Below are 26105 nucleotides of genomic sequence, written 5' to 3'. Positions count from 1 at the left end.
TAAATAAATAAATAAATAAATAAAAGAATTATTCTTACATAACCAGCAATCACCATAAATATAGATGGATCTTTTCAGCTGTTTATCAATTGTGCTGCTAGGTGCTATATTTTTCAAAGAAATTAGCCATTATCTCTTCACCTGTCATGAGTCTCTGGATGACATCTGAAATCATTTTCAAGCAGTGTACACGTTTTCTGCAATCCTGTACCTCTTAATTAAAATGCCGCTTTCCAGAACTGGTGTCCTATGCTCATGCCATATTCAGAATATTGCAGATGACTCCATGGTACAAATCAGAATTTTTCGTGTTGAAATGGAGAATTCCTGGCATCCTGGCCCCACTGGTAGTTTTTTCGGCTTCTTCTCCACAGACAATGATGAGGCAGTGGCTGACACCAGCAGGCGTGTGGGTGGAGCTGTAGCAAGAAAGAGTGCCCTTAAAAGCAGATTAAATGATGCCATTAAGCAACTACAAGCCACAGAAAGAGGTAAGGATCACAGACAGAACATACGCCTCATCTGTTTGTTCACTGGTATTAAGATAAACCTTTGAGGAAGTATTCCTTGCTTATCAACCTTTTTATAAATAAATATTGTTTTCTGATGACAAAAGAAACTATGTTCATTATACACACACACACACACACACACACACACACATTCTGGAAAACCACACCATCTAAGGCTGACAATTAAATTTGAGAGAATTTTCCTCCAATTGTGTGTGTGTGTGTGTGTGTGTGTGTGTGTGTGTGTGTGTGTGTGTGTTTATAGAATCATACTGCTTTTACATATTGTTCAATAACTTACTTTGTCGTGACCATCCTTCTTCATTAATAAATATGCCCTATTATGGTTTATGGATTTCTCTGGCCCCAAACGTAAGCAGCTGCCACATCATTCTTACAGGGAAGCAAGGAGAGAAGCAAGAGCACGCATCTTGCCCCATCTGAGACTACAGTGGTATGTTAGGAAGACGTGATTGGAAACAGATCACTTCCCCGGCACAGTGAGCGCTAAAACGTGAGCGCTGGGTGTGGTTGCTCGACTGCACACAGCAAACCCAGCTGCAGGGCTCTAGCACACCAAAGCCCTGCCGGGGGTGTCCCACCGAGAGTCCCAGCCTCAGCACCGTCACAGCTACCGCGTGCGAGGCCCTGGCTGTGCTTTACACACATTATCTCCCATGGGAAAGTATCCCGAGGCTTGTCAAGGTTAGGAAATTGCTCCAAAGGGCACAATTCCAAAAAAGAAGCAGACCCAGGATTCAACGCTACTTTCACCAGAGTTCAGAAGGTTGAATTCAATGTTTTTCCACTTTAAAAAAAAATTAAAGCTCTGTGGTTTATCTCTTCCCACCGATGGACATGGACAACAAAGCTGGGGATGGGGAGGAGGGTGTCAATGGGGAAAAAAGGAGAAACAGCTGTAACAAAAATAAATTAATAGAAAAGAAAAAATAAATAAAAACACTTCTATAGTTAAAAAATAAATTAAAGCTACAACCTCACCTGAGTGATTTTTTATTGTTTTTATTGCAGAAATAATACATGAGCATTTTAGAAAAATTTAAAAACTAGAGATAAGAAGAAAGAACAAGAGAAGAAAAATATTTTATAATCTCATTGCCTAGGAAAAAAACACTCTGTTTTTAAACATATTTTTACTTTAAATACATAGATTTTTAATAAAAGTTTAATTTCACTGTATATGCTCTTTTTTTTTTTTTTTTTTTTTTTTAATCCTCACCTGAGGACACTTTTCCATTTTTTGCACAGACAGAGTGGGAGGGAGAGAGAGGAAGGAAGAGAGAGAGAGAAACATCGACGTGAAGGGACACATCGAGTGGCTGCCACCCGCACGACCAACCAGGGCCGGGGACAAACTGCAACCGAAGTACGTGCCCTCAGCGGGAACCGAACCCGGGTCTCTCGGGACCGCAGGCCGACGCTCTAACCGCTGAGCCAAACTGGCCAGGGCTGTATATGCTCTTTTGAAACTTACTTTTCTTATCAAAAATACCTTTCTTTACCAATTTACTTTTATACTGGGGTATCATTCTTTATGGCAAAAATTTTTGCACATAGAAGAAAGTGATATTTACACTGAATATCCAACATAAACATTTTATGAGTTAACTCTCATATGAATTGTCTGTGGCTTTCTCACCAGGTCTCTAACCTAAAGAAATACTAATTACTTTTTTTTTAATTACCTCTAATTGAAAAATGTTTTAAGTGTATTACATGATTTTAATGAGACTTGAGTCTTTCAAGCTTACTTATTAATACTGCTTACAATATTCCTGTGAACCCAACTTACACCATCATTAACAAAGATTTAAAGATCTTAGTTTAGCTTAAAAGCTCAAAATTTAAAGTCTGTTTCACCCAGTGAATAAATGGATGATAATGTTCCCAACAAATGTCCTGCTTCTCTGCAAAGTGAGTGTCCTTGTGCTCTGTGTGAAGGTGACGCTCAGCAGCGCCTCGGTCAGTCCAAGCTGATCACTGAGGAAGCAAACAAGACAACGATGGGAGTCCAGCAGGCTACTGCCCCGATGGCTGACAATCTAACCACCTGGTCACAGAATCTGCAAAGTTTTGACTCTTCTGCTTACAACACTGCAGTGGACTCTGCCAGAAATGCAGGTATCACTTACAAATTTCTCAGTTTGCATCCAGTTGGGGAATTGGCCACACATAGTTTGTGAAAAAGCGATTTTCTTCATTTGGATTTCAGAATGGAATACCATACAAGTTCGCTTAGATAAGGAGAAAAACTTTTGCTCTGTTTATCTATCAATATATGTGTGTACATATGAAATAGATAGATAGATAGATAGATAGATAGATAGATAGATAGATAGATAGATAGATAGAGTTCACATAAACACTAAATGAATTGGTTAGGAGTCATGATTATTTTCTATGTAAAATACAGCAGCACCTGTTTTTATCAATGTAAGCCTGATCGTTTCAGGAAGAAGGTCAATCACATGTGAGAGTAAATAATCTTCACAATCTTGCTTTTAGGAAAAAAAATTTACTATATTACAATACTAAACAGCATTACTTTGTCCTTATCCCAGAAAAGCAGGTTATTACTAACAAGTGCTGATTCTGGCCAAGCATCACTGAAGCTTCTCATTAAGGACAGTTCGTTGGCCAACTTGAACACAAATTGATAGCAGTGAACAGGAAATATTTAGATGCCTACCTAATCCATTTAGTTACACATAGATGTTAAAATCACACATTACTTGAGAAATTTTCTTTCTTCCAGTCTCATATATATATATTTTTTTATCCTCACCCGAGGACATTTTTCCATCTTTTGTTTAGGTAGAGTGGGAGGGAGGGAGAGGAACACAGAGAGAGAGAGAGAGAGAGAGAGAGAGAGAGAGAGAGAGAGAGAAACATCGATGTTAAAGGGACACATAGAGTGGCTACCACCAGTACGATCAACCAGGGCCGGGGACAAACTGCAACCGACGTACGTGCCCTTAGCGGGAACCGATCCCGGGTCTCTCTAGACCGCAGGCCGATGCTCTAACCATTGAGCAAAACCGGCCAGGGCCAGTCTCATATTTTTTAATTGTCTCTCCATACCTCTTAATTTATGTCTTCATCATGACTAGAACTTTCTATTCTCAAACATGGTTTTGTGTTTTATGTATCTTTAAGTTTTTTAATCATCCATGGTTTTGCAGACCATATTACCTTTACTTTCATCTGAATTAAGTAACAACTTTATTAATCCATAGATGATCACTAGAAATTTGATGCCAAGTCACAAATATCCATTCCCATAACAGGAAGCTAGCTCTTTTATGTTCATCTTTTAAGTATATAGTCATGAGTTCTTTCATGTAACCACTCAATTGCTTTTAAAAACTTGATCTTTGAAAGAGCTGCCTACACAAATGGATACATGGAACAGACTGACAGATCTCAGAGAGGGAAGAGTTGGGTGGAGGGACTGAATGAAAGATTAGCCAAAGAACATATATGCATAGCCCATGGACAGACAACAGTGTGGTGAAGGCCGGGGTGGGCAGGGGGTTGGCACTGGGTGGAGGTGGGCAAAGTGGGGGAAATGGGAGACATCTGTAATAGTGTCAACAATAAAAATAAAATAAATAAAGACTTGCCAATATGACATTCAACATTTACATTTACAAAGATATTGCCTCAGGAATATTTGCTCAATCTATGTTAAATTTTCCCCTCTGTTTGTAGTTCTATCAGTGATTTCAGTAAGCATCCAGAACTAGCACTAAATTGAAATTGTTTCAAGTTACTGTGTTTTGCTCAAACAGTATTTTGTGGCTCAAAACCAAGTAAGTGAAAGGGCATACCATAATTTAAGATACTTTATAAAGACGCTCAGATAAGATGGCTTCCTTTCTCTGCGAGAGCTGAAGGCAGGGGAACCCTGTCATATACATTTCCATAATCAAAATTTAATGTAATACTTTAAATGTACTTTATTACCTCCAATTTTTAAAGATTATTATATTATAAAATGGCTATTGTGGTCAGTGATCCAAACAAGAACTATTTACTTCTGTACTAATCAATGCAATAAACTGATAATTGCTATTATTGTATATAATTCCTTTCTTCATGCTGGAGAAGCACCTTATTTCCTTAGTGCAGAAAAGAGATATTTCCTTGGTCTTCACTGACATATTCTCCTCAATCTGAGTTTAGTTTCATTTCAGTAAAAGGCTTGCTTTTATCCAGCTGTTAATAATGCTCAATGACCATGGCCCTGACTCTAGGTGGAAAAACATCCACAAGATCTTCATTCTCTAGCCCATTGCTTCTCAAACACTAGTGTGCATCCGAATCATCTGAGCCCTACTCCCTGAGTTCCTGATTCAGTAGGTTTGGGACAGGGCCAAGTTATTTGCATTTCTAACAAGTTCCCTGGTAAAGCGGACACCATGGATCTGGGGACCCCATGTGAGAACCACTGCTGCAGTTCATGAGACTTTGGCGAGTGATGCCACTCTCCGTGTTTGGGGTTTCTCCCATCAGGCTGCAGCTTTATGATGCATGTTCTTTTCTATGTTTATGCTGTACATCAAAAAACATAAACAAAACAGAACCTAAAAAGTCAGTATGATCTGCTTGTATCATCACCCTTGCCTGGGTCCTTGGCCCACAGCTGCCCACGCACACCCTGGCACAACTGCCACTCTTCTAGGTGCTCCCTTGTCTCCTCCATCTACCTCGACCTCTGCTGGGACCGTTGAGGCAGCAGTGTGAGGTATGAATGAGCGTCCTGGAAAACAACGTTTCCACCTCCTTTTGCCAGCATTTTTTTTTTCCTTTCTTGATTTTAGAGAGAGAGGAAGGGAGAGTGAGAAATAGAAACATCAATGAGAAAGAACATTGATGAGAGAGAACATCGATGAGAGAGAACATCGATTGGCCGCCTCCTGCATGCCCCCCACTAGGGATCAGGCCCACAACCTGGGCATGTGCCCTCACCAGGAATCAAACCGGCGACCTCTTGGTACATAGGTTGGCACTCAACCACTGAGCCACACAAGCCGGACTTGCCCAGCGTTTTTAAAGCTCTTCTATCAGTTATAGTAGAAGTGGAAGCAGAACCTGTGTTGTGTGGTGAAAGGAGCGTCTGCACATTTGTTGTGGATCCTGCCCTTTAGGCATGTACTTTATAGGTCAGCTTGTTCTGCATACATTTATAAATCAGCATGTGCTATAAGTGTCACAAAATAGAAATTGATTATGCCTCGGGCTTAGCTATTCGTTTTTCAGGATTAAAAAGAATTTCTTATAGTTCTACCAGAAGTAACCATGTATTTATCTCTTCCCCTGATTCCTGTAATGTAGTTAATAATGAGATATTTACTCAAGTTATTAATTTTTATTAACTGCAGTAAGAAATCTGACAGAGGTTGTTCCTCAGCTGTTGGATCAGCTTCGTACAGTTGAGCAGAAGCGGCCTGCAAGCAACGTGTCTGCTAGCATCCAGAGGATCCGAGCACTCATTGCTCAGACCAGAAGTGTCGCCAGCAAGGTAACCCATGAAAAGAGTCATCAGCATCAGTCACTCAGTGACAATGAGAACAACAAAAGCAGCTTCCAGAGCCTGGAACCTGTCTCCTGTGGTATCCAGCTCCCTAGTTCTCAGCTCCCTCTGTTCATCAGAATCACATGAAGAGCTTTGAAAGCTAAACATTTTCTTAGTTCCAAGCTCAAAGCACTATATCAGGCTCTGGAGAGAAAGAGTCCAGCACCTATATTTTCTTAAAGCTCCCTAGTGATTCTAATGTGTAGCCAAGATTTAGGACCACAAACTTAACCCAATCGACAAAGCTCATAGAGCAAAAGCAACCAAGTAAAGCCAACCACAGTAAAAGACTCGGTTATTATTATAATTATTGTTGTTCATGATTCATTATTTTAACAGTTGTTTTAGTGCAATTGCTATATGGAATAATCTTGCCCATCTATCTCTTCAAATAATTTTCTGATACAACACAGAGGATTTGAAGCTTTTTATAACCCCTCCACAGGCTTAGCTGAGGAATCACATACCAGCTACACTGAATAACCTCAACAGAGACCTATTCTGAGATGCTTAGACAGAAGCCACACTGCAGCACCATAACTGGCCCCAGCTTTGGGAGGAATACATCTCAACACAACAATTAACATTTGCAATGTGTAAAACAAGCTTGTTCTTGGCCTTCTTTTTAATTTGTTCTTTATTGATTTATAGGCCAGCAGCATTTTTTACAACCAAATTAACTGATTTTATTTTCTCAATTGAGAATTGGCCTGAACAGACTATTGGCCTGAATTACTGACAGAAATAAGAGCCGGAAATCAACTATTTTGTAATGAGGGAGGTAACAATCGGTAAATGTACCCAACTTTTAAATGATATATGGTAATTGTTTCCACACCACAAATCACCTCTTTTAGATACCTTGGAGAACATTTTTAAAAAGGTTTATCGTCAAGAAATGGCATTTCCTAAGCTAAGTTTTCCATGAGTGCTTTCTCATAATTTTACTCATATGGAGTAGATTTGGGGGGCCTTGAGCACCTAAAACTATTTTCTAAAGAGAGTCTTGATCATGACTTTGGAACTCGCTAGGCCCCTTAAAGTGAGATGCTTTCTGTGCAGATAATACAGCCTTCTCCGACGCTCGGTTTTTACATTAATCCTACACACTGCTTGATTGTTTATTAACATGTATTGATGTTTACCCAATTGGCAACACAGCTGCACTCCAGACACCTGGGAATATAACCTTGAGCTCACTCACCATCAGTGTTAACCAAATCAATCTTCATTAATTGACATACATACATCCAATTATTCAGAAATATTTGCATAAATGGCATGAATGTACACAAGCTATCCATTTCTGAATACGCCAGAAATCACCTCAAATCAGACCCATTTAGCATATCATCCTGGGCCCCTTAGAAATGCATTTACTGAATTGTGCTTTGTTGTGGTGCGTTTCTGAGAATCATTATAAGAAAAATATTAATGAACTCATCATTAGAATTATTATAATGATAGAACCAGACACAGGAACACATTTTATAATTACCGTCTTATTTCACTCTCACAACAAATTTACTGTCTTCATTTTACAGATGAAGAAACCACAGGTTAAGTGACTTGTTTGTGATTACATAGCTAGTAAGTGGCAGAGTCAGGTTTCAAGCCCTTGTTTCAGACTTCAGACTTGGGTCTCAACCCTTCCTACCTGTTCAGATGTGGTCGAGGATGTTACTCACAACCTTGCCCCATGCTCCTCTTCTGAAGGCCCTGGGAGAAATTCCTATCTGTACTTGTACCCAAGATTAGTAGCCAAGATTAATCTTATAGATCTTGTGAATTGTACAACTAAGTATCCCTTCAAGCTGCTTAGTTCACCCCAACCAAGTATGTAGTTCATTGTGGAATTCATATGCATCCTCATTCTTAGATTTACTTTGTCACCCCACTTTAAACTTAAACTAGTATATTACAATCTGCCTTAAATCCTTTCTCCAACGAGGTGAGGACATCAGTAAACAAAGGCATGGAGGATAGGAGAGCTCAGAGACCCCATCAGAAACGAGGAGGCCCACTGAGAACCATAGGAAAGCACTCTGCCCATTCCTGCAGCATAATTTTAATGGAATAATTTTGTAACTCCAGATCCAAGTCTCCATGATGTTTGATGGCCAGTCTGCCGTCGAAGTGCACCCTAAAACCAGTATTGATGACTTGAGGACCTTCACATCCCTGAGCCTGTACATGAAACCTCCTTCTGTGAAGCAGCCAGAACTGGCTGGGACTGCAGATCAGTTTATCCTATACCTCGGAAGCAAAAACGTAAGAGTGTGAGGTTTTATTTATATACTTTTTGTTAGCATTTTTTTTTCAATTACAGTTTACATTCAATATTATTTTTGTATTAGTTTCAGGTGTACAGCATAGTGGTTAGACAATCATACTTTACAAAGTGTTCCCCACATTATTTCCAGTACCCACCTGGCACCATACATAGCACAATATTATCGACTATATTCCCTATGCTTGACTTTACATCCTTGTGATTATTTTGTAACTACCAATTAGTACTTCTTAAAAGGAGGAAGTAATGTTAAAAGGAAAAATAGGTGCTTTTTCTTTGCCTTACAACAAAGTTGCCTATGCCAACTCCCAAATTCCCATGCTAGTAACTCGAGAGGTATAGATCCAGGACTAAAGCAGTGATTTAAAGGCAAGCATTCCTCTGTATGGGATATGTCTGGGCTTGCTTCATAAAAGCCTCATACTGCTAACTTTGAGGAGTCTGAATGAAGCATTTCAAAGACCTTCAGAATACAGAGGCCTATTACTGAAGATGCGTAGCAATGGGTATCGGCAGGCTGCTGTATAGCCCCTGTTAACTAAACAAGGTTAGCACTCTCCTGGCAGCCATCAGGTGTCCACAGCCTGCAGTTGCTTGCCTCCCTGTCCAGATGCACTTGGACAAGCCCGGGGGGTAGCAGACTGATGCAGCCACAGGGAAGCTGGAAAGGAAGAGGTGCTGCCCCGTCTAACAGGAACTTTCACTGTAAATCAGACCAGATGTACCTGGACACCGCCAAGCACTGGAATTGCTTGTCTTTTAAAGAGATGAAAACAAAAGGTGATGTTCAATCATGTGGATTTTATTTAAGCAACTTCTTGACATTTCAGGCCAAAAAAGAGTATATGGGTCTGGCAATCAAAAACGATAACCTGGTGTATGTTTATAATTTGGGAACTAAGGATGTAGAGATTCCGCTGGACTCCAAGCCTGTCAGTTCATGGCCTGCTTACTTCAGCATCATCAAGATTGAAAGGTAAAGTGAATCCATGACACAGGGCTGTGTGCACATTTTATAAGACACACACACACACCCCACTCAGTCTTCCTGTGGATGTTGTAAGCAGCATTTCTTCCATCTATTCTTCCTCCTCTTTCTTTCACTATTCCTATACTCCTTCCCAAATACCTTAGTGAAAAACAGAAGATTAGAAAATAGTCATCATTTTAAAAAACCAATCCAATTATTAGATCTTTTTATCTGGCCTATCCATGAATTAATTCTGAGATGAAATGTCTTTTTTCTGGTCCTTACCACTGATTGCTGACATTCTATAAATGCTCAAATCACTAATTCTGTGACAAGGAAACACTGACATTGTGACATTAAAAATGCATTTTCTATAAATCAGGCTAATAAAGAGTAAAAATTATTTATCTCAACAGGATAGGAAAACATGGAAAGGTGTTTTTAACAGTCCCAAGTCTCAGTAGCACTGCAGAGGAGAAGTTTATTAAAAAGGGAGAATTTGCGGGGGATGACTCCTTGTTGGATCTGGACCCTGAGGACACTGTGTTTTATGTTGGTGGTGTGCCTTCAAACTTCAGGGTAAGCTCTCCAGCTACATTTCTATATTTTGACTTACTGCAAATCTGCAATGATTATTTTAAAAAACTCATAAGACCTACAGTAATTTGGGGATGGGATAGAAATCTTGATATTTTAAGAAAGAGCTTAGCTCAGTGGGTAGCAGGATTCTGAACCAGGATCTATAAATCTAGTATATAAATCTGGTCTCTGATACCCACATTTTCATAGTGTCAGATGCATTCAAGCTATAGCTAACACTGGAACAGCAATTCATTTCATTCTGATACTTGCATATATAATTAATATTACCCCCACCTGCTGTAGGAGTATCTGTACCTTGTGGGTTTGTATCTAGTCTTCAGGTTCACAGATGACAGTTTCAAAAACTTAGTTATCTCAACTGATATAAGCATAAAATAAAATATGAAGGAGGGGGTGGGACCTAGGGGGAAGTGTGAGAACTGATGAAAGGCAAGTACAGATATGGAATCAGTCTAGGATTCAATTCCAGAAGTTATTTGTTAGTTATAGGCACATTATTGAGCCTGAGAATTACTTTCTCTTTATAAGATGACAGAACAACAACATCACAGAGCTGGTGTAAGGGTTGATTTTGGTCATGAATTCACTGCCCAGTGGGTGACTGGCACATAGTATATGCTCAATAAATCCCACCCTCTCTGCTAAGATACGTACAACTGAAAAATGATTATCTAAATGATTTGGCATAGAGTAGACACAAACTCTGGGCCAGGAAGATACCTTTACCAATGGGTAGATCTCCTGGATCTGCTAGCTGTTTCATTGCCTGTTCTGTGCCATCTGGGTGAGATGTAATCCTGGGACAGTGGACTTTGCTTTGTCTGTTGCACAGCTTCCTGCCAGTTTAAACCTGCCTGGGTACGTTGGCTGCCTGGAGTTGGCCACTTTGAATAATGATGTAATCAGCTTGTACAACTTTAAGCACATCTACAATATGGATACCTCCAAATCGGTGCCCTGTGCCAGGTAAGAAAGTATTAAGAGTACCAAAGACTTTGATAGCCATACAGGAGCAACAGGTGAGACAAGTGTGGGTCAATATTCAGGTTCTCAATCTTTTCTTTGGGAAAACCAGTTTGGAAACTGCATAATAGTCATGCCTGCAAAACACTTTTCAGATTTTTCTCTACCATGGATGAACATGAACAATTATAAGAAGTGCTAAGCAAGTTGTTTGCAGCTTTGATTTAAGATTCCAGTGACTGAGTTTCCCTAGAGACTTCTGTTGTCTTAGCACATAGGGTAGAGAAGATATCCATTAAATACAATTAATTTAACATAACCTATAAATGCCTCTTTGTGTTGCCCATACAGACACCATGACTTCATTTAAATGCTTGAAGATCCAAGGAAGATGTCAAGACATGAGCTAACAGGGCCTCACTTGAGAAGCATAACATTGTAATGTTTATATGACCCTTGGATTTTTATTTCAGAGATAAACTGGCCTTCACTCAGAGTCGGGCTGCCAGCTATTTCTTTGATGGCTCTAGTTATGCCGTGGTGAGGGATATCACCAGGAGAGGAAAATTTGGTCAGGTGACTCGTTTTGACATAGAAGTTCGAACACCAGCTGACAATGGACTTGTGCTCCTGATGGTCAATGGAGTGAGTAAAAATAAGTCCTGCATCTTCTCCTTTATTTTCTGTACTTTCTGTTATGAATGTTTGTAGGTACCTTCCAAGGTTGTGTCGTGTCATTAAACTGAACCTTTAGTTTAGAAATCAAAATTGGATTATTTTCTGCAGGGAAGTGATCAACAATAAGTAAAAGGAGCCCTGAAATGCATTTCTCTGCACTACACTTTTGGATGTATATTAAATATATCCACTTTAATATACTGAAGGAATTTTGAGAAAAATCAGTGCCAAGAGCTAGGAAAAGCAGTGTGTCTAGGGAAATTTAACACTGAGTTTTTAAATCATATGCCATAATTAGTAAAAACAAAAAAAGTTTGCATGTTTGCTCTGTACACATATATACATTTATATATACATTTATTTATTTATTAATGATGTACATATGGCATATATGGATATAATACTTAAAACTGGGAAGGGAATAAAAGACAATTTCTGTAAAGATAATATTGAATAAAAATCAATGTCATCATAAAGATTAAATCAAATAAAATTATTTTTATTGGTAATGATATAAGAAGTATTGTTAATAACATTGTTAGAACAATGTACTTAAATATGCTTAAGTATTTTTTAAAGTCTCATTAAACTTTTTGTGATAGAATGATTCAAAAGTCTTGTCCAAAGTTCAGTTTATTTCAATATTAAGTTTTATTGGCTGTCATAACTAGACAAGATACCTCATAAAAATAAAACTGTAAGAAGTATATCTTTGGCATTGCTTAATAAATCATGACACCATTTTTCAATCTCATTCACCAACTGGCAAAAGTTGTCTTTGAAATTTCTCTGTTACAGTTCTGGCTTTCCTAATGTCAGTCTTGCAAGCTAACCAGTTACTGTGTCATTTTGTATACTTTAACTAAAGAGTTTAAGACCACTGGGAATCTTCATTTGAAAGATTTTTAAACAGGTTAGAAATTTCTTTCCAGAAGTGATTTCATAGTACAGATATGAGATATTTCATAGGAAGTACACTTTCATTGTGTTCATCAACAAGTTCACATAACAATAGAAAATTTTCCAAACACATTTTTAAAAACCATCTCTCCAGTGTATAACCTCCTTCAAAACAAATGTACTTTCTCATCCATTGTTATAATACACCTACCTTGAAATGACAGATCAAGTATTTTTTTAATAGCTAATAGGTTTCATACTACTGAAAAGACATTTGTCATCACAAATAAAGGTCAACAAATTTAGAGTAATTTATTTTCTAAAGAAAAATGTGTAGTAACTCTCTTTAAACTTGACAACATTTTTAATCATTTGCAGGACATAATCTGCAAATGTCTATGTGTCTCAAAATATTGTCCTTCACTGAATCTTTATAAAAAATCATTGTAAATATTTTATTATTTAAGATGCCTCACCCATTAATCCATGCAACCAAGCACACTGCAATGAATTGCAAATGCTAAGAGCAAAGAAATGGGTGAGGGGCCACTGTCAGCCTTCAAGTGTGGCACTTCACTTAAGGCCTCATATATATAACATGTGAATCCCATGAAAATCCATCCAAAGGACAAAATGAAGGCCCAGGGTCAATCCATGTATTAAATATGAAAAGTTAGTTTCTCTTTCTATTTTAGAGTTTATAAATGAGCATAGATAGAAGTAGAAATATTTTCTATCTCCCACTGGATTGTTTTCCACATTCTCAGAAGTATAAAAACTCCACTCAGAATATTACTTTCTGTAAAATAGGAAATTTATATAATACCTTCTTTTTTTCTTTTAAATCCTTTCCTGAGGATATTTTTCCATTGATTTTCAGATAGAGAGAGAGGGAGGGAGGGAGAGATCAATGTGAGAGAGACACATCAATTAGTTGCCTCCCACACAACCCCAACCAGGGTGGAGGAATGGAACTGCAACAGGGGTATGTGCCCTTGACCAGAATTTAACCTGTAACTCTTTGGTCCACAGGCCGATGCTCTAACTGCTGAGCCAAACTGGTCAGGGCTATAATACTTTCTTTTTTAAATCTATTGAATTCTTATATCTATGAACCATCTTCTGAAACAAGCAAGCCTGACCAATAAATTACTTGAGTGTTACATAATTACTCTGGTTCTTGAACATCATGGGGTCCAAGTGCATAATAATTTTATATTTATTTACATAAATCCAGTACTTCATAATAACAAAAGACAGTCTTCTTTTTTATATCCATATTTGCTGATAATTATTTAAGGTTCTTTTTGGCATACCTTGGAATTAAATTTTAATATCACAAATGTGATATTTAATGTTCCTCTTAAAATGAAATGCAATCACATATTGGCTTGTTACAATTTTCAAAAGTTTCCTACAGAAAAAGCAGTTGAATACATATGGTCTATAATACTCTGTTTTCAAAATTTTTTAAAGGTCAATAATCTAAACATGAAATTTTATTAATTCATAGAGTAAATTTAGAAAAACAAGAAGATAGTTGTTTTAAATTGTATATATAAATTTTAACATTTTGGTTTGTTAATATGAAACATAATTGCTGATGTGGATGTAGTTGTAATTTTAAGAATTTCATGAGACATCTTTGGTCTTCAAAGAATTTCAGTAATAAAAATACAGTGCTATTTCTCAAATTCAGCTCAGTCTACACTTTTGTAATACCAGATGTTCACATCTTATAACTTCCTTCTCTCCACAGAGTATGTTTTTCAGTCTGGAAATGCGCAATGGTTACCTGCATGTGTTCTATGACTTTGGATTTAGCAATGGGCATGTGCATCTTGAAGACACTTTGAAGAAAGCTCGTATTAATGATGCAAAATATCATGAGGTACAAATCATTGCAATTTGGGTAGTTTTTCTGTTTGACTTGGTTTTGTTTGAACTTAATCTATTGATCTAAGCAGATGTTCAATGGAGATAAGTGGGAAAGAAATTAAACTGAACACCTAAAGACCGACTGAAGGACTCCCATCTACTTAACCCCAGGACAACATCTGCTTTTTAAAAAAATAGATGTTTCTTTTGTATTGACCTTTCTAAGAAAAAAAAAAAGGAATCACTAAAAGATTCATTTTAGCTGCTTCATTAACCAAAAGGCTCCTGTTATGCTCAATATCTTGATTACAGTGACACTCCTATAGCATCCTTCTATACATTTGTTGGAAATGCCAGAGTTTGGATATACAGCTATTTGTTTTCTTATCCTTTGAGCCCCACTAAGTGTAAAAAAGAGCAAATATAAGTAAATAATCTCTATTTAAACCATTTATCCAGAACTTAGAAAATACTAACACAGATTTCTTATAAAGAGAACCCACCTTCATGAGGATGGTTTACAATAAAAGATTGTTTAACTATTTCTTTGACTAGCATTTTCATAGATTTATTAAGGCTTCTCACTATATCACCACAAAATAACAGCTGGTAATATGCAGTCTGGGATCCAGAAGATACCTGTTTTGTCAAACCCCCTCAAAGGGACCAACGAAATCAATTGGTCTCGTGACAGATTTTTCCTGGGCTAGCTCTTTCTCCACATGGAAATCCTTCTCCAGAAAATGTGAACTTCTACATTTATAAGTAAGAAATTTTATGTCTCTGAGGAAGAAAGTAAAATCTATTCCCCATTCTGTGAACAAGCATAGGAACGTGGAAATCCAACTGTTTTAACCAGAATAATTAAAATATACCGTAGTCTTCAAAAGTTGATTGTTAAACAGTGATCAAGACTTACTACATATTATTTCTCGCAGATCTCAATCATTTACCACAATGACAAGAAAATGATTTTGGTAGTTGACAGACGACACGTCAAGAGCATGGACAATGAAAAGATGAAAATACCTTTTACAGACATATACATTGGAGGGGCTCCCCCAGAAATCTTACAATCCAGGTACATTTTCTTTGTGGAGTGGTTATTTGTTCCTAGCAATGTACTGGGCTGAGTATTCAACACCCAGGATAGATCTAGTAAAAGGTTTAAGCTCCCCCACTTGCTACTTCTACACATGCGCACAAGTCCATGCACACACATTTATGCACCTTTGGGCCTTCTGCAGCCCATCCTTATGATGCTTTTAAATTAGTATCTACTAGATGTGATCTATAGGTTTCTTTAATTATGTCCCTTTATTTTTTATTTTTTATTTTTTTGTCTTAATTTAATCTTACCTGAATTCTGAAATAGCATCTTAGGGTAAAAAGTTTATGCTTATCCAAGGGGTTATGAATTACGTATGGTGAAACGTTATTCGAATGCATTCAAAAATTCACTGTCTCTTATTACATTCAATTCGTAGCATCCAAGACGATTAAGACTGAGAGAGACAACTTTAGGTTATTCAAGTCCAGTGATTCTCAACCCTGATTCTCTTTAGAATGATCTAGAGAGTTTTTATAAACACCACTGTCCATGACCACTCCAGAAATTCTGAATGCTCTGAGATAAGGCCACAATGTAATATTTTAAAAAACAAAAACCACGCAGCCAGTGTGGCTCAGCAGAGGATTGAGCATTGTTCCATGCACTGAGAGGTTCCAGTATGATTCACAGTCAGGGCACATGCCCAGGTTGTGGGATTGATCCTCAGTAGAGGGTGTGCAGGAGGCAGCCTATGGATGTTTCTCTCTCACATCTATGTTTCTCTGTCTCCTTTTCTCTCTCTTTAAAAATATCAATTAAAAAAATTAATTAATGTTTCTTAGTTTACTTTTATAGCTTGCACCATGTGAAATTGCCAAGAATTGACCTTTTTTTTTTTTACTTTAAATAAGTCAGTTATAAATGATTATAAATAAAATTAAATTGCACAGTCCACCTTTGTAGGGTAGCATCATCATCATGACTATATTATTGAAGACTAATTTTTTTTCCAGGACTCTAAGAGCACACCTTCCCCTAGATATCAACTTCAGAGGATGCATGAAGGGTTTCCAGTTCCAAAAGAAAGATTTCAACTTGTTAGAGCAGACGGAAACCCTCGGACTTGGTTATGGGTGTCCAGAAGACTCTCTTGTAAGTACTAAACAATCAAAAGCTTTTTAATAATAATAAACAATAAATAGAAGAAAACTTATCACTCTTAAAAGCTATAAAACTCTTTTCAGCTTCTTTGTAATTCTAGGAATCATTAAGCCAGGACGGCTTGTGGGGTTCCTCTGTGACTGTCCAGTTGCCTTGGTTTCCCATGGACGACCTTCCAACGCCCAGAGAGGCTGTGTGAGCATAGTTACTCACTCAGGGCAGAGGAAGTGACGTTGAAACCCCATCTGTTAACTTACTAACTCAGGGTAGAGGAAATGACGTTGAAACCACATCTGTTAACTTACTCACTCAGGGTACAGGAAGTGACATTGAAACTCCATCTGTTAACTTACTCACTCAGGGTAGAGGAAGTGACGTTGGAACCCTATCTGTTAAGTTACTCACTCAGGGTACAGGAAGTGACGTTGAAACCACTTCTGTTGCAGTGGTTCTCAACCTGTGGGTCACAATCCCTTTGGGGGGTCTAACGACCCTTTCACAGGGGTGGCCTAAGACATAACAGTAGCAAAATTACAGTTATGAAGTAACAACAAAAATAATTTTATGGCTGGGGGTCACCACAACATGAGGACATGTATTAAAGGGTCGCAGCAGTAGGAAGGCTGAGAACCACTGTAGAGGTACACAGAAGGAAGGTTAACATGCCTGAATTCCAGTATAAACCAGAAGTTTAAAAAAACTATTAATATAGACCTAGCAGACAAGACCTCCTTTGGTATGTGAGAAATTCACATTTTAAGCCTTTGATGATTATCACAAACACTAAATTTACTTTTTTTGGTACACAGATATCTCGCAGAGCGTATTTCAATGGACAGAGTTTCATTGCTTCAACTCAGAAAATGTCTTTCTTTGATGGCTTTGAAGGAGGTTTTAATTTCCAAACATTACAGCCAAATGGGTTACTATTCTATTATGCTTCAGGGGTAGGTATTTTTTTTCTCCTGAGGAAACTTCTTTGTGATAATTGTTTTGTCTATTAAAATTTCTTTTAAAAATACATTCATAGTAATTTTTTATTCAGATTCATTTTGACTCATATGTACATACACAGAATGCCTCATTTTAGATGTTTTATAAACTATTATATAGCCCGGCTAGTATGGCCCAGTGGTTGAGCATCGACCCATGCACCAAGAGGTTGCCAGTTCGATTCTCGATCAAGGCACATGCCCAGGTTGTGGTCCAAATCCCCAGTAGGGACATGCAGGAGTCGGCAGTTCGATGTTCTCTGTCATCAATGTCTCTCTTTCTCTCTCTCTCTCTGTCTCTCTCTGTCTCTCTGTCTCCCTTCTTCTCTCTCTCTAATATTAATAAAGGAAAATTATTTTTACAAAATATTGTACACCAGAGGTGCTTAACCTGGAATTCATAAACCCAGTCCTTGGGGGTTCATGAAAAGAATTCAGGGGATTGTAGACCTGGGTGGGGAAAAATTGCATCTATATTTTCTCTAAAATTTAGCATTTTCTTCAATTGTGAAGGTTGGCAACAAATCACAATAATATTAGCATTACCTATAACTTTTTATTAATAGAAAACATGAGTATTTTTCATTTCACACTTAAGTTATCACAGATATCTCAAAATATTATTTTTTCTCATTGCTGCTTCTAAATTACGGTAGTTATTAAATCTGCTTCTAGATTCTATTATTTAATTCCTTAATAAAGTAGTACATATATTACTGTATCACAGATTTATTGTTTTAATATATTGAAACTGTGTTTTAATGTAATTGCTTTCCTTTGTGTTCCTATACATTTTGTTTTATGCATATTAAAACATTATTTTATGAAGGAGTCCATATGTATCACCAAAATGCCAAAGGAGTCCGTGGCACAGAAAATGTTAAGAGCTACTAGATGTTAAGAACAAATATATGGCCCTGGCCGGTTTGGCTCAGCAGTTAGAGCGTCGGCCTGTGGACCAGAGAGTCCCAGGTTCGGTTCCCGCTAAGGGCACATACCTCGGTTGCAGTTTGTACCCAGCCCCAGTTGGGGTTGTGTGGGTGGCAACCACTTGATGTGTCTCTCTCACATCAATGTTTCTCTCTCTCTCTTCCTCCCTCTCTCCCTCCCGCTCTATCTGAAGATGAATGCAGAAATGTCCTCAGGTGAGGATAAAAAATATATATATGTGTGTGTTTTAATTTATAAAATAGTAAAAATAATATACTTCTCTCTTTCTGCTGCAGAACACTTGAGCTAAGCTTAAAGATATTTTATTTCAAGAATAAAATAAGATCTGTAGAGGTTTAGTGATCCTAAGATTCAACTGATTTATCCTTGAAGAGGTCATTACCAATAGACACACTGATGGACCAGGTCACAATGTAATTTATGACAGCAGCTTTCACTCTTCATACTTATTACTTTGTATCTATCACATTTATATTGAATTGAATTGAAATCAGTAGTATCTGTGACCATTTACCCAAAGTGCTTTGTAGGACCTCTGTCACCTAACCTGCCTCAGATTAGTATAGTTAATTAAATAGCACTTTTGGTCCCCAAAAAGTAGTTAGGTGCTGGGCTAACTGTAGAGTTTGGTGCCCATATAAGGGAAGAGATCATCATTTTGCCAATAATTTAAGACAAACAAAAAGCAAATTCAGAAAAAAATATTAACTTGCTTTTTAAAAAGTTTTTTTCTTTTGCCTCTTTACATGAAAAGTGAAATATTTAAAAAGTCAAACTAGCAAATTAACTTTTGCCCGGTCATCTAGTCACATCCCCAAGGAGACTCAAATATTGCCTTTTCCAAAGGGATTAAAAGTGAGACATGATGGAATAGGCAACTCTCAACATGACAAAATCACCAGACACTTTTAGTTCTAAATATAGGAAATTTCTTCTTCCAATGACATGTGTCTAATTTTATAGGCAATACAAGCAATCAAATATTTTGCTTTTGTTGTTATTCATAGAAAGTATTTACAAACCAACTTCTTTCACACAGCGTTTTCCTTTGAACAAAAACATTAAGTAAACGTTGAAAGCATGTTCATCTTTTGGATGCCTAGCTCCCTACTTAAACACCTGTGCTTGCATTTCAGTCCGATGTGTTCTCCGTTTCTTTGGACAATGGCTCTGTAATCATGAACGTAAAGGGCATCAAGGTGCAGTCGGCAGATAAGCAGTATAATGACGGGCTGTCTCACTTAGTCATTACCTCTGTCTCACCCACAAGGTACAGCTCCTCACTATATATTCTTTTCGTGCAATAACTTTATTTGTAGGGCATAATTCTATCAAATGACCACTATGAATAATAAGCTATCCTATTACTTTTCTAGTGTAAAAAAAAAAAAAAAAAATGGTGGAAAGAGCTACTTCCTTTAAAAAAAAAAAAAATTGCTCTTAATTTTCAAGACATGCAAAATAAGTCACTATAAAATTATTTAGCAAAAATATAACTAGTTTCCCCACCCCGGTAAAACCATAGGCTATAATCACCTTGAGGTAAGTGACTAAGCATAGTACTTATTCAGTGGAGGGCTGTGTTCTGCATACAGAAGGAGCTCAGCAAATATTGGTTGTATTTAGTTTTAAATTTGGCAATTGAGAATGCTGCATTTATGGCCACATTTTAAAATCTCTAACTTCATCTTTATAATATGCAATACTGAACTTCTTCTCCGTAAGAAGCTTTCTGGGATAAGACATGAACCTGTTGTAGACTGCTCCTATTCTATGTCCACTTCCTTCAAAGGAAAACATTAACAGGCCTTTTCTGGACTCCATTTCCAATCAGGATCAAAACCATTCAATGTCCTTGCAATGAAAATGATCTCCCACAAACATGTTTAAGTAATCACCATGAAGAAGGTATACCCCATTTTTTTTCCACCAAAAAGGAAAAACAAACAAACAAAAAACAATGCTAATGACGAATCATCTTAACTTCTTGATTTATGGGTTTGAATCCCAATCACAGTTTGGAGGGTCTTTTCTGAGTATGGAAATAGTCAATTATTCTATCATAAGCCTCATAAAGAGTATAGAAAAGTATCGTCCTTTTATTAACCAAATGTCCCCTTTCAATTCCACAAGAAAACCTGCAGCCTAGAATGGAAAGCAAGGTAGAACGTTAGCTGTGTGGTGTAAAGAAACTTCTTTCTTCACAGATATGAACTGATATTAGATAAAAGCAGACTTGGGAGTAAGAACCCTACCAAAGGGAAAGTGGAACCCACACAAGCAGATGAAAAGAAGTTTTACTTCGGTGGCTCACCCATCACTCCCCAGTATGCTAATTTCACCGGCTGTATAAGTAATGCCTACTTTACCAGGTATCGTCTTTTCATTTTTTATAAATCTGCATGGTTGGTAAAGAAGATGAAGTTGATAATGAAAATATTTACATTATTAAAACAAAACTGTGGAATTTATCTGAGGCATAGGGTAGTAATTAGAAGCTTGCATGTGCTTGAGCTACTTGACATACTTGAGTTTGTCGTCAGATTTTCTTGCCCTTTAATTTCTGTATGACCTTGGCAAACTAAGCCTTTTGTTTCTTCACCTGCAAAATGCAGGTAATTATAGTGCCTGTCTGGTTAGCTTGTTATGAGGATTAAATAAGATAATGTGCATAAAGCACCTGGCATACAGCAAGCTATAAATATTAGATGGGATTATTTCTGTGCTGCTTATTGATGATATTGTACAGAACAACATACCCAAATCCTTGTTAGAGGTTTAAGAAAGTGTTCTTAATTTAATGCATAACTTTAAACAAATCCATTAATCTAGGTCCTTAACAAAGACAATGAGGGCTTGCTAAATACGAGAACAAGCACGGGAGGAATTTAAGACAAATTAAGTGATACAGAGGCGGCCCCAATTATCCAGAGTGTGGTGAGGGAAATGATGTTTACCTGTCAGAATGTGCTGGTAGCAGGCACAAAGTTATTAATTAATTAGTTGAATGATCATTTAAAGGATTCTGATTAAGATACTGGTTGATGGATAAAGACCCATTACACACCCCCCAAAAAAATTTCTAATCACTGAAGTTCTCTGACTTCCATAGTTTTCATCACGTAATTCTGAACAATATTTTCAAGGCTTTTTCCTCCTTTGTTACAAACAGGTTGGACAGAGATGTGGAGGTCGAGGATTTCCAGCGGTATTCCGAAAAGGTCCACATTTCCCTTCATGAGTGTCCCATTGAATCTTCGCCATTGTTGCTCCTTCACAAAAAAGGAAAAAATTCCTCAAAGCCTAAAACAAGTCAGAACAGAAAGGTAAAAGATAATGCTGCGCCAGGTTCCCAGTTGCCCTTGTATTCCACACACACAACTTTGGACACTGATGCTTTATAGGATTTACTCTAATTTGCAGTTGTACCTATGAAGGATAAGATGCTTGTAGTAGCAGATATTCCAATTCACTGGCTTTGTTGCATCAATTCTTGTTCCTAAAGAAACAGTTTGAATCAGCTTTTACTCGTACTTCCAACTACTTTTCAATAGCATGGTTAAAATTGCTCCATACTTAACAATTTGTATATATCATATTATCGGTACTGTCATTCTCTAGTATCATTTGATTTTGTGTAACAATCTCAGGCTTTTGTCACAATCATGGAAATTATTAAAGTTTCTGATCCCTACAATGTCATAAGAGGCCTTGTATTATCCAGGCCCCTTTCCCTTACATGCTCTTCTCCCCACACTGAGCTCCTGGCTATTCCTAGAATGGACTACCTCCAACCTTGAGGTCTTTCCTTGAGCTTTCCTTCTGCCTAGACCACTCTTTCCCCAAATATCTGCACAGACAACTCCTCTTTCTAGGATTGCTCAGCTCACATCTACTCAGTGAGGCCTACTTTAACCCTACTTCATACTACAGCCTTCCTCTTGCCTTCTATGGTACTATTGATTTCTTTTTCCTTTTTTAAGTTCTTCTTTTTTCCATACTACTTGTCACACTTTAATTGATTATATACTTTATTTATTATGTTTATTATGTATTGTCTGTCTTCTCTGCTAGAATGCAAGCTCCTTTGTTTTGAGTAATACACATAATAGGTGTCCAATAAATATTTAGCTATCTGCATGATAGAGTTGTTATAAGAATTAAATAAATCAATGTGTGAAATGCTCCTAACACAATGACTGGCATAGAATAAACATTCAGTAAACGTGAGCTGTTATTTCTATAAAGTCTTGTGAGTGTTTCTGGAAGTCAATTCCTAAAAGAGAAATTGCTTACATTAAGGGAATATGCACTCACAATACTGATTTACACTCTCACAAATAGCATTTGAAAGAACCATTTGTTTCTCACAATTGCTAACACTGGATATGGTCAAATTTTTATTATTTAGTCAATTTAATTGACAAGCATGGCATTTCATTGTGGTTTTAATTTGCATGTTCTTGAATGCTAGTGAGGTTGAGCATCTTTTCAGGAGAAAACTGATTTCTTTCCAAGGCTGGTGTTTGAACCATCATTGGAGGGAAGCACCCCACCAACTTTTCACTTCTGATGGTTTTTCACTGACTATATATTTCAGCTTATATGAAACACTTTTTAGAATCCCCATGAAACCTCCCTTTGTTCACATATGATTTCTTTATCAGTGGTAATAATGTTGTTCATATATAATAAGATCAGAAGTTTTTCAGAATCCCTTCCGGAATTTCATTCACCTGGAAGACCTTTTAAAGTGATTCAGGTGGAGAAATAATTTCATTGATTTTTTTTTTTTTATCCTCACCCAAAGACATCTATTTTTTTTTTTTTTTTTTTTTTTTTTTTTTGCATTTATTTTCAGATAGAGGGGGAGAGAGAGCGGGAAGAAGAGAAAGAGAGAAACATTGACTGGTTGCCACCCACACGACCCCAATCAAGTCTGAGGTCAAACTGCAACCAAGGTACGTGCCCTTAGTGGAAACCAAACCCTGGTCTCTCTGGTTCGCAGGCGGACACTCTAACCACTGAGCCAAACCGGCCAGGGCTAATTTCATTGATTTTTATGAAGGATTTTTCTAGCGGATTTTTGTCAGAGGAGACTACTAAATTCTGATGGGATCTTTCTGGGACCTTTACATATTGATACTAAAATGTTTATCCTGAGAGTTTTTTAGCTGGGACTTGAACCCTGGTCAGTGGATCATAGACAACAAGCTAATATCATTGGCTGAAAAGGAAGACCAGCCTTCTAAAGCAAACACCGGTTATCCCTTTAACTAAATACAGTTTTCTGTATGAAGCTGTCTATCAAATGTAGTTTCCTAAACAAACATTCATAGTCTCAAATTTACAATCAACAGCTCTTAGAACTATTAACACAAACTTTTCAATATTATAATTATATCTTAGCCTTTATGGTAAAATGTCTTAGAAACTCAACTTTATAATAAGATACAGAATCACTATAGATTTCACTTTTATTTTTTTGTAATTAGAATGTCAGTGTTTGCTAATCTTCTCTTGTATTTACTCTTGTATCAATAGCTTCTTAAATAGCTACCAAGAAAAACTTGTGGCTTCTGGTTTAAATTTTTATCAAGGCTGAATAACTTATCTCCACAATAACTTCCTAATATTTCATTTTATGCATTCGTATAATTCATTTAACCATGAATAGACTTTCAGTTGTTTCCAGTTTCCTCTCTTTTATAGATGAAGATCATTAGTCTTTGATCATATTGCTGAGTAAATTTTTAGGATATGTTCCTAGAGGCAGAATTACTGGGTCAAAGCAAATTACTTCCCAAAAGGTAAAATGATTTTATATTTCTTCATGAGTATACAAGAGTACATGTCTTTACCACCTATGTGGTAAAGCCTGAAATTTTTTTGTAATTTTTGTGTTCAAATTTAATTGGGAAGGTATCTTCTCACTTGGTATTTAATGTGATAATAAACATTCTGTACATTGTAATAGACATCATTCTGAGTATCTACTCCCTTCTCTGAGAACTCACTCCCTACTTACTAGGGAGTCCCAGTATCTCAACTATGTGACCTCATCTACCTTGATATAGATGATTGGACCAGGGTAGATCATGTCAACTAAGCTGGGCCATCGTGTTCTCTTCTTGAAAACTCAGAACCCAAAGAGACTAGTCTGGGCTGGTCATTGAACAGAAAACATGTAAATCTAAAAGCTCTGTGTTGCCCTGGCCGGTTTGGCTCAGCGGTTAGAGCATCAGCCTGCGGTCCCGAGAGACCCGGGTTCGGTTCCCCGCTAAGGGCATGTACCTCGGTTGCAGTTTGTCCCCGGCCCTGGTCGGTCGTGCAGGTGGCAGCCACTCGAGGTGTCCCTTTCACATCGATGTTTCTCTCTCTCTCTCTCTCTTCCTCTCTCTCCCTCCCACTGAACAAAAAATGTCCTCGGGTGAGGATAAAAAAATAAAATAAAATAAAAATAAAAGCTCTGTGTTAACCATGCACAGAGAAAGAAAGTTGCTTTAAATAGAGGGAGAAGAAGGCGGAAAGCTGAGAAAGAAGAATGATAATAGACACTCTGAGAAAAACAAAGCTGAGATACCAGGAACATGCAGAAAAGGAGTGCCTTGATTCTTCCTAGCTTTCTAATTCCTGATCCTTGCCCATGGTAGGACCCTACTATACTATCTTCTCTTGGACTGTGTTCTTAAGATATTCTCATGGCCTTATGATACATTGCCTTCTTTTTTTAAAAGTGACTTAACTAGTTTGGCTGTTACTGAAACGAAATAACATTGCTAAATTGAAATTGGTACCACCAGTTGGATTGCAATTAATAGACCCTCAGAGAGCCCAACCAGTGTGGCTCAGTGGTTGAGCGTCGACCCATGCACCAAGAGGTCGCCAGTTCAATTCCCGGTCAGGGCACATGCCCAGGTTGTGGGCCCGATCCCCAGTGGGGGGCATGCAGGAGGCAGGCAATCAATGTTCTCTCTCATCAATGTTTCTATCTCTTTCTCCCTCTCCCTTCCTCTCTCTCTAAAATCAGTAAAGAACAAAAAAAATTTAAATAGACCCTCAGAGAAGTAAGTTACATTGGTAAAGTCAGAGTCTAATGGGGTTCGGTGAGGATCTCCACACACCTAGCCATTTTAGGATAATAGACTGAGTCTCTGTGTTATATGGTAGTGAAGTAATTAATTAAATTGTAACTTCTCTTTTTTCATTACCATTAAGATTCAGAGCATATATCCACAGAGGATTTATAGTATTTGGTTGCCATGTATAAAGATATCAGAGTTTATTAATTTTTGTAGCAGACAAAAGCCAGATCCTAGGTCATATATTTTCACATCGAAGCAGAGAAAGGCAGGGTTAATAAACTGAGACTGTCATGGTCCAACAGTCTTATTGCTGTTGCTCTCTTCCCATAGTTGAGTGGATGCACTGACCGAGAAAGAGTGAGATCATCTCCAAAGGAATGGAGAGAATGAGGAATAGCCAGAAGTGGAGAAAACCCCTAATCCCTCACCAACATCTCACCCCCAATGCAAAGCATTTCCTGTGCCCTTT

The 26105-nt window shown here is 37.5% G+C and overlaps 1 protein-coding gene across 1 annotated transcript in view; it reads left to right on the top strand.

Moving 5' to 3' along the window:
- LAMA4 (laminin subunit alpha 4) overlaps nt 1–26105 on the top strand; it is a 141364-nt gene that overhangs the window by 100743 nt on the left and 14516 nt on the right. The window contains exons 16-30 of the mRNA XM_036249053.1: nt 375–491; nt 2475–2654; nt 5918–6057; nt 8206–8382; nt 9235–9380; nt 9791–9953; nt 10810–10943; nt 11414–11585; nt 14278–14409; nt 15335–15477; nt 16461–16599; nt 17418–17555; nt 19688–19821; nt 20759–20923; nt 21724–21877. Of these exons, the coding sequence (XP_036104946.1) occupies nt 375–491; nt 2475–2654; nt 5918–6057; nt 8206–8382; nt 9235–9380; nt 9791–9953; nt 10810–10943; nt 11414–11585; nt 14278–14409; nt 15335–15477; nt 16461–16599; nt 17418–17555; nt 19688–19821; nt 20759–20923; nt 21724–21877 (2234 nt within the window). The remainder of the gene's footprint in view (nt 1–374; nt 492–2474; nt 2655–5917; nt 6058–8205; nt 8383–9234; nt 9381–9790; nt 9954–10809; nt 10944–11413; nt 11586–14277; nt 14410–15334; nt 15478–16460; nt 16600–17417; nt 17556–19687; nt 19822–20758; nt 20924–21723; nt 21878–26105) is intronic.

This window comes from Molossus molossus, unplaced genomic scaffold (genome assembly GCF_014108415.1).
Source record: "Molossus molossus isolate mMolMol1 unplaced genomic scaffold, mMolMol1.p scaffold_m16_p_8, whole genome shotgun sequence".
Taxonomy (NCBI): domain Eukaryota; kingdom Metazoa; phylum Chordata; class Mammalia; order Chiroptera; family Molossidae; genus Molossus; species Molossus molossus.
This window is presented reverse-complemented; position numbering and strand designations above follow the sequence as displayed.